Source organism: Carassius carassius, chromosome 44 (assembly GCF_963082965.1).
Source record: "Carassius carassius chromosome 44, fCarCar2.1, whole genome shotgun sequence".
NCBI lineage: Eukaryota > Metazoa > Chordata > Actinopteri > Cypriniformes > Cyprinidae > Carassius > Carassius carassius.
Window position 1 is genome coordinate 24,738,450 of NC_081798.1, and position 18,112 is coordinate 24,756,561.

Below are 18,112 nucleotides of genomic sequence, written 5' to 3' on the forward strand. Positions count from 1 at the left end.
AACCTTTTGGCCAATGAATTTCCTAGACATTTTAGATTTTTAAATTAAACTAAATGAAACATATTTTACACAAACAGCAAATTCTAGCAATTTCAGAGAGTAACTAGAGAAAAAATAATTAGTAATAAATGTTGTTTCCATAAATTGTCAAAAGAATCTGTTAATTTCCATGATTTCTTGAGCATGGAAAGCACACATTTGTGATACCTACATACAAATAATAGCCCATTTTAAGTGTAATTATTTTCCCTTTATAGTTTATAAGCAGTACATATGCTTTGTACAATTCATAAAATTCTTCTTCTTCAAAATAATGTATGTAAATATAATTTAAACAACTATAATAATAGCAAAAAAAAGGAAAAAGTTCTTTAGAACACAAGTGTCATTTGCCAAATTGTCATAAAAAAGCCACTGAAAATATATCTTGCAGAACTCATGTACAACAACAAAAAAGCATCTTCAATGCCTCATTCTTCATAATTTAGTTCATACATGTAATACATTTATGCCAGACGTGTTTGTTTTTCATTTTCAAGTTTACACCCATTCATTTTACACACTCTCTACTTTAATGTAATTTTAGATGTTTATGAAAAAAGCTCACAAAAAAGCCATGTTTTTAGAGCGAGAAGCTTTGAATAATATTACAAAATAGTTTGAAACCTTTAAAAAACTGCAGCTGTTCTGGGACATTAGAAATCCTAGCTTTGGCATTGTTGCTCTCCCAGGGGTCCTGTAAGCGTGAGGGATTGTGGACACCTTGCACAGGCGTGTGCTGAGACCATAAGCCTCTTGTTTAATGATCACATGTGGCGTTCCAGAGGATCCGGAGGTAGAAACTCTCGTCAAAGGGGAAACGCTCAGTCAGAAAACCTCAGCCACATGGAAAACTCTAGAATAAGACCCATCACATGGGGAACGTGACCTGGGGCCCCTGTGACAAGACCACATGCCACTCTGACAAATGAGGCAAAGAGTGAGATTTTGAAATAAAAAGACTAGTGCAGTTTTCACATTCTGACAGCTAGTTTATTTCTCTCATTTATTGGTAACAGATGCTTGAGTAAAACTCAAACCAGGTAAAACAATATAGGACAAGGGTCAAATATTTAGTGATTGCAGATTGTAAACGAAAGGCTGAACTCTGTTCTAATACCAGAGTTATTTGTATTAAATATCAGGCTGTCACGTGTTTTGTCATTTTGTGTCCACCTTATTCCTGACAAACCTACTGCATTTTGGATTATATGGCACTTCCATTTCAAATCATAAGGTTGCCCTACAAATAAAACTTATCCGTCTATTTGACTGAATGAGCTGTCGATTTTCTTTCAAGTTTTACTTTCAGCCATTATGAGAATAACGTAATGCTTGATGTTTTAATAACATTATAACAAGAATATCCATGGCAAGAGCTCTTTTCAGTCTCAGCATTCTTTTGCTCGTGATTATTTTCTTTTTTCCCTTTGCATTCCTCTGTAATAGTATGAAAAAGACAGCATACAGTATACTAGGTGGTCTGTTCTTCCAATTTAATTTACGTTGTATGCCATTAATAATTCACTGGAAAGCACTAAGAATATCTAGTCTCCTCTCAGGCTTGCTTTTTTTTATAAGAAAATACAAGTTATTATCTGTTAAAATGACAAAAATCACTTTGAAATAGTATATATACTGTGTATATATATATATACTGTAGCAGCATAAATAAAAATAAAAAAATTCATAGAAATAAAAAGGTATTTTGACTTGATCAATTGCACATTTTAACAGCATTAAAAAGACTGAAAAAAAGTTAAACAAACGGACAGAAAGAAAAATAGATAAATAAATAGATAAATTGGGCAGTCAGTTAATCAATCAATCAATCTGTGTGAGCAAATGTAAAAGGGTTTATCACTGAGGTTTCTCTGTATGACTTCTGGTCAAATTTAGACTACTTTCTATAGACCAATTCTAGGTTTATAAACATTCAGGATGCACACAGGTAGCCTGGGAATTATACGACTACCGTACAAAATAGTTTGGTTTAAAAAGATTATAGATTATATTGATTAGATTACATTTTTCTTTAAATGTAAATTGTTTAAATGTAAATTGTTTAAATCAAATGTATGCTTTAAAAGTAGAGTAATCATAGCTGTTTTTATCCATAGTATGTCCATTTAAACATCTGTGTTTAGCTTCAAATGTCATCTTTGACGACAATATATTCTTTAAAAATTATTTGCATTCCAATCTTGACATCAAAAGGCACAATTTATTTTTTTATTTTTCTCTTATTCCATGAGTTTTTCTGCAACCACTATGCGCGCGCAGCTGCAAGTGACGTAACTGTGATGTCTACTCTGAATTGGTCTATTCTGCAGTCTGTGGTTAACCCAAACCCACCACCGGTCAGCCATATAATAAATCTTTGACTGTCATCTGGCTGGAAAACAAACCATATTAGAGCCAGACATACAATGCACCGGCTGTGTTCCGAATGGAATACTATCTTACTGCTTCCTGGACACTGTACTGTATACTGCCTACTGTCTTTTCAAAATAGTAAGTAAAAATATATGCTTTACTCCCTCAGCATTCTATTTCAGTGTGTGGCATCCAGTCCTGAAAGAAAGCTGACTTTTCATTTTTGTCATATCTCAACATTTCCGTCCAAATACTGGATAAAAAAAAAAAAAAAATTTAAACCCAATGCACTGAGGGATACAGTATTACAGTAAGCAATGGCATGTCTAGTGCCAGCGCTGTAATTAGCTTATCTTCAATCAGCTACATATGAACTGAAGTGTGTTGAGTCATTGCCCTCATGCTATACGCTGTAAATAAACAGATTCTGATAAAAGCACTGTTTTGAAACTAAAACCCAAAGCTGATTTGGCAGATCCAGTTTTCATAATGCTATGACGTTTATCAGGATAGCAGGCAGGGATCTGGTGAAAAATGTATTTGTTCAAATGTATAACACACCATTAGAGTACAAAATGTGTGCTAAAGCCATGTAGATGTGGCTCAGGTCTCTGCTTCAATGCAATGAATATTTTTGTCTGCCAGTGTGTCTGAGACAAAATAGCACTTCTTCTCAACAAGTCTCGTGTTTTAGGTTGTCAGATGGTGCAGGATGAGTTACTATGCATCAAAGTTCAATACTTATGGTTATATTTAACCTTAAGTGTGAGCAATAGTGAAAGTAATCAACTATTTAGCCAGATTTATATTTTTCTGCATATATCACAACACCTGACCTCCAAGACTCATATCACGGAAATCTACAACTCAAATTGTCCATGTCAGGCAACTCTTGCATGTAATAGCATGGTAATAGGCTGTTCCAAGTCACCGGTGCATTCATGCTTGAATAAGATCAATGCATGTCTTTCTACTCTCCTTAATTGTTCATTACTTACAAAGCAGCCCAAACATAAAAGGAGAACGTTTCCACACATAAGACGGACCATCAGCAGTGATCACAGCTTCTCTTGCCAAATAAAATGTTATACACAGACATGAAACATTCCCTAACTGATGTCAAAAGGGCACATTTGTTTTAAATTCCATAAGCAATCACAAACACAGTTACAGTTTGTGTCATATAGAATAATATTATGGTCCACAACAGAGGTTTCTGTCCATTGCGTGTGTTCTGGAAAGACCAAGCAAAATACCATACCACAGTAACTATTATTAACATGTGTTTCTTTGAGAACTGTTTCTCCTCAATCCCTCCCTAGGTCTCCATGGTTTCCAGCTGAAATAAATGATCCATAACAAGAATCCATTTCACATCATGAATCACAACATCACGCAAAGCAGACATATAAAATCATGGCTGAATGTTTGAAAGGCAATCCAAGAGTGTGAACTGGCAGGCTGCTTCTGAAATTCTTCTTGCCCCTGGATCCATCTGAAGATCATTCGGTGAAGGGGTCAGTTTGATGGTTTAGTCTCTGTCAGAATGGATCTTTATTTTGGACCCCTGTTAAAGATCAACTCTCTAGAGATCATCAAAGTGTTTAGGCAGCTGGGACACTTAAACCCTTTAGAAAACCAGAATGCTTGACCTCAGACAACCTTGTCTATTTTAAAATACCATTCAAAAACTTCAACTTATAACATTTGTGAGGGAACAAAAATGATAAAAATAGTAAATGATGTTTATTTGAAAGTGTAATAATGCAAACAGGTTTTCTGCAAGGGGTATGTTTAGAGTTAGGGGATAGAAAATATTATTTTGTCAGAATAAAAGTAATAGAAGTTTATGGAAAGTCCCCACAATTTACAGAAACAAACCTGTGTGTGTGTGTGTGTGTGTTCATAGTTTTAAAATTAAGTAAAATATGTAGTAAAAATGTCCTATGAACAGCTAAACAATGAATGAAAACATGGGGCACATGTAGCCAGTGAAGAGATTTTATGTGATACCTCAGTCGAGAATGAGTCAGTGTTCGTGCTGTATTAAACTCTTTGATAAGCTAGTCAAAATACTTCTGTGTCTTGCATAAATGTGTGAATGAGTTTCTCACTTTCAGTAGGGAGAGAACTCTGAATACTTCAGAAATGCAACCGAGATGATAATATTCTGTTTTATAAAGAGTGTTAAGGGTTTCTTAAAACTGAAGTTGATGTTAAATAAGAATTTAAGAATAAGAAAATGAGAATTTTTGATGTGATTATTGGGCTTAAGAGACAAGGAGTCTACATAAGGTATAATAGATGTTTCTCTGAGAATACTCAATATTAATTTAGTTGTATACATTTCTAATACAACTGCTAATGTATGTTATCTGTGCATTCTAGCAGAGTAGCTACTAAATGATGGAAGCATATATATGTAATAAAATAAAAAATAAAAATAAAAAACAATAAAGGACCCAGAATTGAACCTTGGGGGACTCCATAATATATCACATAAAATGTTTAGGTATGTGTACCTAGAGCATCATAAAGTCACCAGTAGCTTAAATTGGATTGGACTGGACCTAATAGGTCAGAACTGTTTTGCAGTCAGTCAATCAATATTTTATATCCCACTGTGTAAATGTAAATAATGACTGTAAATAGGCATAAAAAGGCAATATTGTGAAGTAGACATTGATGTGTTGCTGTGGTGCAGTCATATGTTAATAGGTTTCACAGTGATGTTATAATATGGAGGAAGTAGATTGCAGGTCATATTTGTAATTCGGATTTTAAAAAATACATATTTTGAGTACTAAAACTATTATGCAAAAAAAAAAAACGTCCAGTTACAGTACATGATCAAGTACTGCAAGATTAAAAGCAAAGGATGAAGAAATACCAATAACAGATCCAAGACAGATCAGGTCAAATACCCTATGTAAAAAATAATCCACCTGTTTAATTAGGCATTACTGATTTGAAGCAGATTCACCACCTCTTACAAAGACAACTGCTGATGCCCTTTGTGATAGAGGATGAAAATCATTAATTCTGTATTCTAATAGCACAGATTCTGAACTCTTCAATGCACTACAAGTCAGCCAAGCAAGTAGGTGTATAAATGATTAGGCATTTCGTATAATTTAACCTCTAAAGCTAAACACATAGCTGATATTTTATCCTCGGTTCATTTTTTCCAGCTGTCAGATGTTAAACAACAGACTCTTCTCATCTCAGCACAGCGGGTCAGAGCTCCACTGTGAGATCACAGCTCAGACCTTCAACCCTCTCAACGTGAGACAGATCTAAATGACTTTCACACACACATGTTACAGCAATAGGCTGCTCACAACTCTGGGATGAAGTGAGGTTTAGTAAAGGGTACAGTGCAAGGTATTGCATCTAAGAGCTATTTTTTGTTCTATCTCCTAATTTTATATTATTTAATTAAATGCAATTAGAATTTTAGTGGTTTACTATAAGGCACATTTTAATTTGCCAAGCATAAGTATTAACAATAATAAAAAATTATTATTAGTATTATTATACTTCGAAATTATATAAAGATTAACCAGAGGAACCATCATTTCAACTGAAGAGCTACTGTTGCCAATTGGATTCAAAATGCTTAAAAAAATTATAAAATTTTTGCTAAATTATATTCTCACTGATCTCTTTCTTAGTACTTTACAGGTGAAATGTGCTACAAGGCAGAGGTAAGAAATGGGTTTACCAGTAAAGACTTTAAATACCTGACCAAACTAAAAGTAAATTAAATTCATGATGATATTCATGATGTGATTACATAAAACCAATATGGAATATACTGAAAAAGTATACAATATATGGCTGAGACCCATTGCTTATATTTCTGCTTTTGTGAAAACTGACAATATTGGCCTCTTTTGAGTGAGACCTCATTTAAGATCTCTTCTCTAGTCGACAGATGAGTGGATAGATACGTAGACAAGTAGAAAGATATTCCCATTAAAAAACAATCATATTGCATGTTTTATTATATAAAGTACACATTTGACATTTGATGATAAAAGGATAATAATTACTTTGTTCCTAAAGGCATATTATTATCCTCATCTCACTGAAGCTCAGGATTTGTGGTACAAAGCTGTCTATTGTGTTGCAGTTGTCCACAGAGGACGTCCACAGCAGCTGCAGTGGGCACAGCGACAGACTTCACTGCTAGCCGTGGCCACTTTCACAAGAGACACAGTGAAATCCAGCCACGTAAATAAATAAACCTCTTTCATGGGGCAGATCTTCAATGATCTGAGGCATATGCAATAATGGATCCACAAACAGAGCACGCTTCCACACACATCCTGGTTAAGCATGATATTGGTGATATTTTCTGTTTAAATTCTAATAGGACCTATATTCATAGTGTTAGTCTAAATTAGACTTTCTGCTTTCCATGGAATGGAAAAAATTAATGTGCATTAAGACACTTTTAAAAATCAAGGTTCTTACTGGCATCTGTGATTCAATGAAGAACCTTTAATATCCATGGAACCTTTTCACTTAAAGTGTAAAAAAATGGTTCTTGCTGCCAAAAGGGTTGCATTGTTTTTCACAACCAAATGTGAAACATGTTTGAATATAGGCCTAAAGTTGCAAAGAATAAAGTCTCAAACACAGAGAGATATTCTTTATAAAAGTAAAGACTTGTCCACACCCTCCTAAAAGGGATCATGTCTACATCACAATGTGGGAAGATTTGCATAAAGCCACCCAAATGTTCCAGTAAAAAAAGAAGGTGTAACTTTTATTCTCCCTGTTGCAGCCGCTGCCATGTTGTGGAGCTGCTGTGTGTTTTGTTGTGAAAGCAAAACTACTTTGTTTGACCAAAAGAGGACACAACTAGAAATCAGTGATTAAATTGTATTTACATCACTGTCCCAGAACAGTAATATTCAGATGTTTGCAGCACATATTATGGAGGACTGTTTCCTGAACCAGAGAGAGTTGTTTCTACAAAGTGGGGCAGTTCCAACTTTGCAAGGACAGTCTGGTGCTTCTGACTCACAGTCTGTAAGTATGTTTTCATGTTTAAAGAATTTAACACTGATGATTCAAACGTGATGAGCAATTTGTGCGGAAAATAAATACAAACGGGAATACTTCAGACTTATGTGCCCTCTAGAAGCTTGCATTCTGCAAGTGAACATCCCTTGATTGTGCCATCCCAAAGAAGCACAAAGTCACTTTTATGGACATTTAAATTAAATGTTCCCTCCTGGTGCAATGACCTCCCCAACTCAATCCGAGCAACTGAGTCCTTAGCCATCTTCAAGAATTGGCTAAAAGCACATCTCTTGCATCTTTATTTGACCCTCTAACTTTAATAGCACTCACTATTCTAATTCTATTCTTAAAAAAACTGACACTAGCTTGCTCTGTTCTTTTTCTATTCTATTCTATTTGTTTTTTTGTTTTTTTTTGTTTTTTATTATATTATTTTAAAGCCCTATGCTAGGTGTACTGTGTTAACCTAACTGAGACTTGTGTATAGCACTTATATATCATTGCTCTTTTTGTTGTTTTTGATTGCTTCCACTGTCCTCATCTGTAAGTCGCTTTGGATGAAAGCATCTGCTAAATAACTAAATGTAAATGTAAAAACCTGTCAAATCCTGTCAAGTGGTGTCACAATGATAAATGAAGGATCCAAAAGCAGAGATGAAAAATAAAACAGTCTTTAATGGAATAATCTTAACAAAGGCAGTCTGTAGTATAAGCACACAGAACTGGATCTTGAAATAATGAGCAGACTCCTGTCTGAGGATTAGCAAAGCAAGGCTTCCTTGAAGCAGGCAGTAGCAGCACAGGAGTTGAACTCAGTCAGGTGAGCACCGCAGGTTACTCACTCATCGGTACAGCAGGAAACAGAGACAACAGGAAAACTCGACTGTTCCAGACAAACAAGACAGAATAAACGTGAGTACAATTCTTAATTCAAACTAGCAGCAATACGAACGTGTGACATACAACAATAATCCGACAGAGAAACTACTAAAACCAACACCAGATAAAGGGTGAACACTCAGAGCAAAGTAGGAACAGGTGTCAAAGCAAATCAGCGCGAGCACTAATAGTAATGACTACCAGGTGAATAATGAGGTGTGTGTGTGTGGGTGTGTGTGTGTGTGTGTGTGCGTGTGTGTGTGTGCGTGTATGTGTGTGTGCGCGCGAGTATGCGTGAGAGAGAAGAGACAACCTGACTCATGACAGTACCCCTCCCTCAACGAGCGTCACTAGACGATCGAAGAAGGGGCCTGGCGGGACCGATAAAAGTCATCAATCAGCGAGCGGTCCAGGACGTCCCGGGCTGGAATCCACCGCCTCTCCTCCGGACCGTACCCCTCCCAATCCACCAGAAACTGGTGGCCACGCCCCCGAGGGCGAACATCGAGTAGCTTGCGGACTCTGTAAATAGAGTCCCCCTCATCAATAGGAGGAGGGGGAAGGACGGGACGAGCGGGAGCACGAATAATGGGCTTAATACAGGACACATGAAAGACCGGGTGAACACGACGCAACTGACCGGTCAATCTAAGCTTAACCGCGACTGGACTGATGACCTTAACGATAGAAAAAGGTCCGACGAAACGAGGCATGAGCTTGAGAGACGTCTCCTGAATAGGGAGATTGCGGGTGGACAACCACACCCTCTGACCGCAAATATATCTGGGAGATCTAATTCTGCGGCGATTAGCGGCCCTATGAGTTCGCTCCCTGGTCTGACATAAAGCAGCTCTCACCCTCCTCCAGGTACGCTTGCACCTCTGAATGAAAGCCTCGACAGACGGAACTGAAACCAGCGGCTCTTGTGCTGAAAAAACAGGCGGCTGGTAACCAAGACAATTCTCAAAAAGGGAATAACCCAGTGGCAGACGAAGGAAGAGAATTATGGGCATATTCAGCCCAGGGCAATTGCTCGCACCAAGACGCGGAATTCTGAGCAGTGAGACTACGCAACATGCGACCAAGAATCTGACTGTTCCTCTCGGCTTGCCCATTGGTCTGTGGGTGGAACCCTGATGACAGACTGGGGGAAGCCCCAATCTGACGACAGAATTCCCTCCAGAACTTCGAGGTGAATTGGGAACCTCTGTCAGACACAATGTCCAAAGGAAGACCATGGATCTTAAAAACGTGATTCACCATAACCTGCGCAGTCTCCTGAGCCGACGGTAATTTAGGAAGCGGAATAAAGCGCACAGCTTTAGAGAAACGATCCACGACGGGTAGGATGACCGTATTACCAGCCGACGGGGGAAGCCCCGTGACGAAATCCAAAGCAATATGAGACCAGGGACGCGAGGGAATGAGAAGTGGTCTGAGGAGACCCGCCGGAGGACTGTTATTAGACTTGGTCTGGGCGCAAATGGGACAAGCCGCAACAAACCGACGAGTATCGCGCTCACGAGTGGGCCACCAAAACCTCAGACGAATAGCAGCAAGCGTACCTCTAACCCCGGGGTGGGCGACTAATTTAGAAGAGTGACCCCAGCTAAGCACCGTCGAACGCGCAACTTCAGGGACATACAACGTTCCCTCTGGAGTGCGGGGTGGCCTCGAGATGCGCGAAAGTGCACGCTTTACCGCCTGTTCCACTCCCCAGACAGCTGTCCCGACCACACAGTGCCGAGGCAAAATCACCTCATAGGTCGAGGAGCCCCCTGAGGAGTCGAACTGCCGAGAGAGAGTGTCAGGTTTGAGATTCTTGGAGCCGGGTCTAAATGAAATAGAAAAATCAAAACGATCAAAAAATAAAGCCCAGCGGGCCTGACGGGAGTTCAAACGTTTTGCAGAGCGAATGTACTCCAGATTGCGATGATCCGTCCAGACGATGAATGGAACACTCGCTCCCTCTAGCCAGTGTCGCCATTCACCGAGCGCCAGACGGATCGCCAAGAGCTCCCGGTTACCAACGTCGTAGTTGCGCTCCGCGGGCGACAGACGGTGGGAGTAAAAAGCGCACGGATGAACCTTGTCATCCTGGGAAGAGCGTTGCGACAAGACAGCTCCTATCCCAATGTCGGAGGCGTCAACCTCAACAATAAATTGACGTTCAGGATCAGGACGCAAAGACCCATCCTTCTTCTTGACAAAGAAGAACCCTGCGCGGGCGGGAGACGAAGAGGGAACAATGATTCCCGCATCAAGAGACTCCGTAAGATATTTCTCCAGAGCCTCTCGTTCGGGCGGCGCAAGGGAGTACAGTCTACCGCACGGGGGCGTGGTGCCGGGAAGGAGATCGATTGCGCAATCGTACGGATGGTGAGGCGGTAGAGAAACGCCCGGGAACGGCTGAAGACCGCCCGCAGATCATGGTACTCCTCCGGGACCCCAGACAAATCATCAGGTTCCTCCTGAAAAACAGAAAGAGAAGACACGGGAGTAACAGCAGAAACCAAACAATTAGAATGACAAGATAATTTCCATGAATGAATAGACCCCTTAACCCAATCTATCTGTGGATTATGAAGAATAAGCCAGGGATGTCCTAAAACAATGGGGGTGAAGGGAGATTGAAAAACATAAAAAGAAACAGTCTCCTGCTGATTACCGGATACCATCAAACTAACCGGACTGGTGACACGGCGAACTGAGGTGAGCTCTCTACCATCCAGGGCAAAGACAGATGTTACATCAGTGAGATCGATCAGAGGAATCTTGTGTTCACGAGCCCACCTCTCATCTATAAAATTGCCCTCTGCCCCGGAGTCAATAAGCGCGAGTCCAGTAACAGAGTGACCAGCCCAACGAAGAATAGCAGAAACTGTGGTTCGAGACCTTGACGATGAGGAGATGACAGAAGCGCTCACCAGTACTCCTCCGTCTACTGGCGAGCCTTGGCTTTTAAACCGCAGGCGGAAGCAAAGTGGCCGGCCATACCACAGTAAAGGCACAAACGGTTCACTATACGGCGCTGACGCTCCTCCGGAGAAATGCGCACGCTCCCCAGCTGCATGGGCTCCGCGTCAGGCTGGTTTCGGATGGGAGTTGCAGCAGAAAAGGTCTCACCAGAAGTGGGGAAAGAGCGAACTCGCCGTCTTTGCTCAAAACACTTATCCAAACGGATGGCCTGGTCGATAAGCTGATCGAGGTCCGTAGGCGCCTCTCGTGCGTAAATCTCCTCCTTCAGGTCTAAATTCAGTCCCTCCAGGAAGCGAGTGATTAAAGCAGGTTCATTCCATTCACTAGTGGAGGCAAGGGTGCGAAACTCAATTGCAAAGTCAGCTACAGATCTTCTGTCCTGGCGAAGAACAGCAAGCAGACGAGAAGCCTCACTGTCGAAGACCTTCAACATCTCCTCCTTAAAAAGACGGTACTTCTTGCAACATGCAGACTCAGCCTCCCAGACCGACGTTCCCCACTCGCGTGCTCGTCCCGTGAGGAGAGAGAGAACATAAGCAATGCGAGCCCGGTCCTCCGCGTACGTCTGGGGCTGAAGTGAGAAGACAACCTCACATTGAATGAGAAACGCTCTACATTCCGTTGGCTCACCCGCATAACAGGACGGATTGTTGACCCGTGGTTCCGATGCCTGTTGACGACTCTGAGACGCGGCTGATTCCTCGCGAAGAGGATGTAAATGAGCAGACAGATCGGAAACCTGGGCTGAAAGGCTCTTCATCGCCTCATGAGCGGCGACCAGCTGCTCCTCATGTCTGCCAAGCAAGCTCCCCTGTATCTCGACCGCTGTTCGGACCTCCTCTGCTGGATCCATGCTTTGGTCGGATTATTCTGTCACAATGATAAATGAAGGATCCAAAAGCAGAGATGAAAAATAAACAGTCTTTAATGGAATAATCTTAACAAAGGCAGTCTGTAGTATAAGCACACAGAACTGGATCTTGAAATAATGATCAGACTCCTGTCTGAGGATTAGCAAAGCAAGGCTTCCTTGAAGCAGGCAGTAGCAGCACAGGAGTTGAACTCAGTCAGGTGAGCACCGCAGGTTACTCACTCATCGGTACAGCAGGAAACAGAGACAACAGGAAAACTTGACTGTTCCAGACAAACAAGACAGAATAAACGTGAGTACAATTCTTAATTCAAACTAGCAGCAATACGAACATGTGACATACAACAATAATCCGACAGAGAAACTACTAAAACCAACACCAGATAAAGGGTGAACACTCAGAGCAAAGTAGGAACAGGTGTCAAAGCAAATCAGCGCGAGCGCTAATAGTAATGACTACCAGGTGAATAATGAGGTGTGTGTGTGTGGGTGTGTGTGTGTGTGCGTGTATGTGTGTGTGCGCGAGTATGCGTGAGAGAGAAGAGACAACCTGACTCATGACAAGTGGAAAGGTACAATTGTATATATATTGTATGTGGTCTTTTTATGAATTGTAAACGTATTATACATTTAACTAAAGGATCCTGTAAGCATTTTAATTTATCCCCATTTAATCATGCATCACAAAAAGTGGTTCAATAATGTTGAATGTTACAGGGACTGATTATTGCAAATGCAGATCTCACTGTGTTCTGGTTAAACAATTTTTATTTATTTATTTATTGCTAAGGTTTGCATATGGTGTTGTGTTCTTAATAAAAGCTTTCCTTGCTTACAGTATCGCAATGTATCGCAACATATCGTATCACAACCCCTGTATCGTGATATGAATCATATCGCCAGATTCTTGGAAATACACAGCCCTAGCTACCGGCATCCACACATCAATATCACGTAATGTTTGTAAGAATAATTACTGTATTCCCAATATTGTAAGGGGAAGGTTTATGGTTGGGGTAGGTGTAGACGTTAACAAAACTCAATCTAATATGTAAAACATATTCTAATCCCATGGTAACTAGTCACTAAACATGCTTTTTGTATAGAAAAGAGCAACTAAGAGATTCTTCAAAACATCTTTTGCTTTCAATGGCACAAGAAAACCCTACTGGTTTGGACTAAGGTTGAATTGAATTGATAGAATGTTCATCCTTTTCAGAGCAGTGGAACATTTTACTAAAGCAGCGAGTAAGACGTCACATCGGCTCTCAAAGTATTAAGAAAAGACGTAATGTAGTCAATACGCTGTAGCGCATCAAAAATAGAGAATGCTAAAGAGAAGGTTGTCAGTTGTGTATGTGTGTTGAGAGAAAGAGAGAGAGAGAGAGAGAGAGAGAGAGAGAGAGAGAAAAAAAAAACTTTTGAGCTGAGAAAAGCAGTCATGAAAAAACAGCACTTTTCCTCCATTCCTCTGGACGGGGTTTTAATGACTTCCAGACTGAAGGCAGCTCAGCCTCTCTTTCTCCTCTCCTCCTCTTATGGAGCAGATTCAGTCTCTGTGAAATGCTTGTACTTCAGCTCTGCTCTTACCCAACACTTCTGAAGCCACGCCAGCTCTTTAGAGAAAGATAAATTATTTCAAAGCATGTAATTAGTTGTGACGAAGGACTACAAACATTCCTTAAGTCCTAATGCTGCCTCATGAAGTGCGCCATTGTTTTCCAGGGCCAGATTTCAAGTAGCGAGTTAATTCTAATTACGTCGGCCCCCTTCCCCCGCTCGCCCCATGATAAACTGATGGCACACTACTGCTTAACACGTTTCTATTAGGTGGGCCTGCCAGAAAGGGTGTGAATGGAAAGATACTTCACACTCACATACTTCGCACACTGAGAGTCGAAAACTTTCACCCTGACCTGAGATTTGAAGCTGTTGTTCAATTGATCTTCGCTTTCTCTCATTCAACATAAAATACATCAGCAATACTGCTCTGTGATGTCTTTAACACTTCTACTTGTCTTGAAAAAGGGTCTAAATGGTACTACAGAGTCATGTCATCATGGCAAAGAGTTAAACTGATCTACTCACTAGCCGCTTTCACAGCTTTGTGTTTATAATCGAGCTCTTCAGAACTATTCAACTCAAACTTTCAGGGAAAATGTGACCATGGTTCATTTATAGCCTATGTTTACCTTTTTAATTCTGCTGACATTATTTAGGCCTCAAAATTCATAAAACGTGTGATAATTTGTGAAGATTATTATGATGAACGAAATGTAAGAAACATTTGTTAGTCCCAGAGCATTTTTTTTGTGCAATTATCCAAAAGTCAATGGAAAAATCTATGGGGTTTTTGTCAAGGGAACCAGGGTGATGCTGACTTACATGTTGGCTTACAAAAAAAAACAAAAAAAAACAAAAAAAAAACATCACCTCAGCGCTCCAATGATGACTATTCTGGCCAAAAAATACATTAACACTGGCAATGGCATAAAACTGGCACAAAGGAAAGAAGCATGTTTGCAAAATTGAAAGCTCTCTAAATATGTAATTGGCCACCAGACAATATTTTGTAAGCAAAATAAGGGAGTGAAAGTGTTAACATGCTCTATAGCAAGGGTACATCAGGATGCATTAACGATGTATAGCAGACCTTTAGAGCATGTTTAATTTGGTAATGACACCTGAGATTGAATTCTCCATTAACACAGCAAAATATAATACGGTTTTTAGTGTATTATCTAAAACATAAGGACTCAAAATACTATTAACTCAAATACATAAAGTACTGTGCAAAAGTCTTAGGCCACTAGTATTTTCACCAACAAAAAATGGTAAGTCAGTTATATCAATGTTTTGATTTAGTGCGTCAGTAAGAAATATCAGTTTAAATTTTAAACATTATTTTGTCATGAAATGTAATAATCCAGTGAGATTTTTGTTCGTGCAAGGAGTGACAACAGCCAGTGCTCCACACAGAGATGTGATCTGATCATCATCAGTCTGTCTGGAATAACATGAAAAAACAGAACAAACTGAGACAGACTCAGTCCAGAAGAACTGAACTTTTACAGCATTTTTACACAAATGCCTAAAACCTTTCACAGTACTGTAGCTTTGCAGGTCTCTTGAAGTGTCTTGGAGACATTACTACAGTTCTTGTGGATTGAGTCTGTTTCAGTTTGTTGGAAAAAGCAATGATATTCTTTTCAGACTGTGAAAAACTAGTTGGAGTGGGTATGTAGATAATAGAAAGAGGTTTTCCATTAACTGAAGGCATTTTGCTTGGGTTGTTTATATCAGTGATATACATTTGTTGTGTTGCACAAAATTTAAGGAATAAGAAAACAGGTCTAGTACTCTCGACAGCGTAAACAGATATCAACAAGGCCACATTAAGTCAATGTCATTGGAAATGATCAGACTAAACAAGAAGAGTGAAAGAATGTACGCTTCAGGTCAAAGTAATCTGGGAAACAGAATGACCACTCAGAGAAACCAAACAGTGATAGCTCCTATCAGAAACACGTAACAGCTGCGCACAGCCTGTGGTGGGATTTAAACACGCTCCGATTCCATTCAAATCTCACACCACCTTCTCAAACCACTATATTTCTCTCTCAAAAAAAAAAAAAAAAATTATATATATATATATATATATATATGGCAAAGAGGTCCAAGAGATGAATTTATTAATGACAATATAGTTTGAGATCAATATATATTTTTTTACACACACACACACACACACACACACACATATATATATATATATATATATATATATACAGTACAGACCAAAAGTTTGGACACACCTTCTCATTCAAAGAGTTTTCTTTATTTCCATGATAATGAAAATTGTAGGTTCACACTGAAGGCATCAAAACTATGAATTAACACATGTGGAATTCTATATGGAATTATATACAAAACAAAAAAGTGTGAAACAACTGAAAATATGTCATAGTCTAGGTTCTTCAAAGTAGCCACCTTTTGTTTCCAGGTCATCTGGCGCAGCACCCCATCACTCTCCTTCTTGCTCAAATAGCCCTTGATGCCTTCAGTGTGACTCTACAATTTTCATAGTCATGAAAATAAAGAAAACTCTTTGAATGAGAAGGTGTGTCCAAACTTTTGGTCCGTACTGTTTTTGTTATGGAAAACAACTAATTGCAATCAGGCATTCTGTTTAGTTTTTGTTGTTGTTGTTGTTGTTGTTTTATTCAAAAAAATTACTTAACTGAAAAATAATTACATGTTGGAAAAAATTACCTCCAAATGTTTTTATTGTTTTGTTTTTTTGCTCATCATATGCATTGGGTGCGTGCATGAGGAAATTGTTGTAGTGCATAAAGCAGGTGCTCAAGTGCTCTGCTGGGTTTTGTTGCTTTTTAGTGTTTTTGTGAAAAAAGGAAAAAACAATCTAAAGGGACTTCCAGAGAAATATCTAAAATCTAAAAACCAAATCCATCCAACCATTTTCCTATGGATGCTATGCTGTTGCTAATCTCTAGGAAGGCCATCACCCTGGATGGATAAAACACAGACATACATACTCACACACCTATCGACTGTCTCCAATTTAGTGTCTTTGGATCATAGAGCAAACCAAAGCACATAGAGAGCAAACGTTTAAGGCCTCCAGCTGGGAATCAAACCAAGGACATTTTCTAGGAAAATCTGATGCTACAGAAAGAAATGCAAAACTGCAGTGATTACCTGTACATACTGCAACAATTATTTACAGGCCCTGTGAGACTATCAATCTACTCAAGGTTTAAAATGCAAATTAAACCTGAAAGCAGCTGATGCCAGAGAAACAGTGATACATACAGACATCTGGGGCCTCGTCCGATCCGTCCGGGCAGTCCTTCTCTCCGTCACACCGCCAACCCTTTGAGATACATGTCACCTGATCCCGGCAAACAAACTGCTTGGGGCTGCAGGTTTTTGGAGCTACAAAAAAGAAGAGGCAAAACAAAGAAGGAGTGAGTGTCTCAGCAATGCATTCAGCTATTAGCATATAAGTGACACATGTGTGTCCATATTCAATAGAAATCAAACAGCCCATAAGAATGTTTGTGGTCTGGCCAGGGTTTGGCAGAATATGAGGACGCCAAGCGCTGATGCCTGTTTCAAAACAAAATAATCGCAGCCAAGCCTATCTGTTTTCTCTCCAGCCTGACCATTTCCCTTACAAGGCTGATGTCTGACTTCTATTCTGGTCCAATACGGTTCAAAATAAGCAAAAAAGAAATACCATCTACAATCTACTCTTAATAAAAGTCAATCAAATTGATGGATTCATTAATAGAATGAGTCCCAGTGATTTCAGAATTCAACATTATTGTATAAGTAAATTACTCTGCAAAACTTAAGCTTGTCACTTTTCTGGGGGCTGTTTACACAAAAATGTTTTCAGCCAAAAACTGGAAACTGTTTATGCATTTTGCCAGTTCGTTTATAAGACAACGGCGTTTTGGGTACTGAAAACATATATTTTTAAAAAACGTTTCTGTGTAAACACCCAAAACGTGAATCTTTGAAAACGGTGACATCATGCGTGTGCGTAGTATGTGTTAGGTATGTAGACATGCACGGTATGTGTCAATTTTAAAGGCAAGTGCGAACAAACATACACAGCAATGGTGGAGTACGTGGCACTGCTGTTGCTGTTTAAGAGTTTGCTAACACTTCTTTAGCAAAGTGTGGATTTACTTCACCAATATTACAACTAACAGTGGAGACGCATCATACAATATATGACATATAATCGTCACTTCCCTGCAGTTACTGGTTACTGGTGACAGCGCCAACTACTGGCCTGGCAAACATAATACAGCATTTTTTTCTGTTTTCGCGGATATGTGTAAACGCAAATAATTAAAAAAATGTTGTCATGTATACGTAAAACTTTTTAAAAATGCAAGGGGA

General features: G+C 39.5%; 1 protein-coding gene across 1 annotated transcript in view; it reads right to left on the reverse strand.

The window, feature by feature from the left end:
- The window catches only part of LOC132126611 (low-density lipoprotein receptor-related protein 1-like), a 187,469-nt gene that overhangs the window by 155,087 nt on the left and 14,270 nt on the right, over nucleotides 1-18,112 (reverse strand). Inside the window, exon 2 of the mRNA XM_059537974.1 lies at nucleotides 17,012-17,134. Within this exon, the coding sequence (XP_059393957.1) occupies nucleotides 17,012-17,134 (123 nt within the window). The remainder of the gene's footprint in view (nucleotides 1-17,011; nucleotides 17,135-18,112) is intronic.